Raw genomic sequence first — 1,830 nt, 5'->3', positions numbered from 1 at the left:
GGGGGGGAGACCCCAAACACTTACTCCACCTTAACAGTTCTCGTGTCCGATCTAGGCTTGACTATGGCTGTCAAGTCTATGGAACGGCAAGACCTCACAGATAGAAAAAGCTAGACCCCGTACATAATCGAGGACTCTCACTCTGCCCCGCTCTTGAGGCTCTCCGAACTTCTCCACTGAAGAGCCTCTTGGCCGAGGCCAACATATTTTAATATGTCTATGTGTGTGTGTGTGTGTGTGTGTGTGTGTGTGTGTGTGTGTGTGTGTGTGTGTGTGTGTGTGTGTGTGTGTGTGTGTGGTGCACACCCAACTGTTGTCGTTATTTCCCCAGAATTCATCAAATGTACACATCTGTGACAACCACGATCATCAATTGGGTCCTTGTGCTGATCACCGCCACTCGTCTCGTCCACATCCGGTCCCCGTTTCAGGTCTATCGTATTTGCTCCCGCAAGACTTACTACATATGTCTGAGTGCCATCTGCTGCACTAGTTTCGGAATTTACGCAGTGAGTTATGTAACGGGCAAACATGGGCTGCCCTCCAACAAAGCCAGCCTTGACGTTCTCAGTGAATACAGCTGTGCTCTGGCAGTCAAGCGTCGGTTCATGCAACTGTCCGGAGCCTACGGCATTACAGACATGCTGTTCTTCTTCATATTGCCCGGTCTGTTTCTGGTCTCCTTGAACTTTGTCATCCTCGGTCTGTATGGGGAAGTCAGGGACAACCAGAGGGCCTTGCTCGAGACAAGAGTCACGCAATATTATGGCAAGTTATTCACCTTAAAAGTTGTTTTTAATCCAAACAATTCGTTTCTTTTTTTTTTCTTTTTTTTTCTTTTTTTTTAGAGGTAGAGTTCTATGAGAGAACCACAAAATTTGTTGTAAATGTACTGTTTTAAATCCTATACAAGGCTTCTGTATATTCTTTTTAAAAAATGGGCCAAACTCGCTTTAAAAAGTTTATTAATTGGGTTATTAGTTATTGTTGCTTTATTGTGTATATATAATTCACAAATGTTATGACCATCAGTCTTTTCACACTTCCACGCCTTTGGTGACAACTGCTAGCCCATACTTTCATAAAAAATAATTATTCTAGTAGTTTAAAAATACAAAAGCAAATCAAATTATACCGTCACCTACTCTGTTATAAATCAAAATGTGCAGATTGAACAATTCCAGGTTGAAGTGTTATAGTGCCTTTTGTCCAGGTGCATAGTTTTCTTTCTAGGTGTTGTTCATCTACTGCAGGGTGTAGTCCTCCAACAACGACATCCAGTCTGTTCCATAAACTGTTCTCCGTGCCCAGGATGTGCCAGTTCGCTATATATGATGTCATCTTGCTACCTTCTTTGGTCTCTTCTTCTGGATCGTTTTCCTGTATTTTATCTCTATTCGTTGCATATTCTTGATAATCTGTTATCCATCACTCTATCGATGTGACCAGCCCATTTTCATTTTGTCTAAGTATTAATTCGGGAGCATCTGCAAAGTTTTGATCTCTCTCGTATTTGTGTGTGCTTTATTTGATAGTGTTTTGTTGTATCCAGTATCCTCCTTTTCAACTGTCTCTCTGTCGCTTCCTTAATTTCTTTGCGATGTCTCTTGCAATTGGCCAGGTTTGGCTCCCGTGACTTATTATGGGACAAGACTTTGAAAAACATGTCTTTTTCATAATATCGGCATATTTTGATCATATAGATATCATCTCGGTATCTTCCAAAGTAACTTTTTATCCTCCTTTCTCCTTGCTTATTGTTTGAGAAGTTGGCTAACGCAAAGTGAGGTCTTTTTTTTATTTGGAAAAACAAGGGTGTGTGTGTCCGGG

The 1,830-nt window shown here is 41.4% G+C and overlaps 1 protein-coding gene across 1 annotated transcript in view; it reads left to right on the top strand.

Annotated features, from left to right (window-relative positions):
- Nucleotides 1-905, top strand: part of LOC101845210 — a gene marked incomplete in the record, with an annotated part of 8,888 nt that extends 7,983 nt beyond the window's left edge. The window contains 1 exon segment of the mRNA XM_005090557.3: nt 332-905. Coding sequence (XP_005090614.3) covers nt 332-848 — 517 coding nt within the window.
- Nucleotides 906-1,830: the final 925 nt, after the last annotated feature.

The sequence above is a fragment of the Aplysia californica genome, unplaced genomic scaffold, assembly GCF_000002075.1.
Source record: "Aplysia californica isolate F4 #8 unplaced genomic scaffold, AplCal3.0 scaffold00019, whole genome shotgun sequence".
Taxonomy (NCBI): Eukaryota; Metazoa; Mollusca; class Gastropoda; order Aplysiida; family Aplysiidae; genus Aplysia; species Aplysia californica.
Note: the sequence above shows the minus strand (reverse complement) of the source record. Positions and strands in the feature narration are given on the sequence as shown.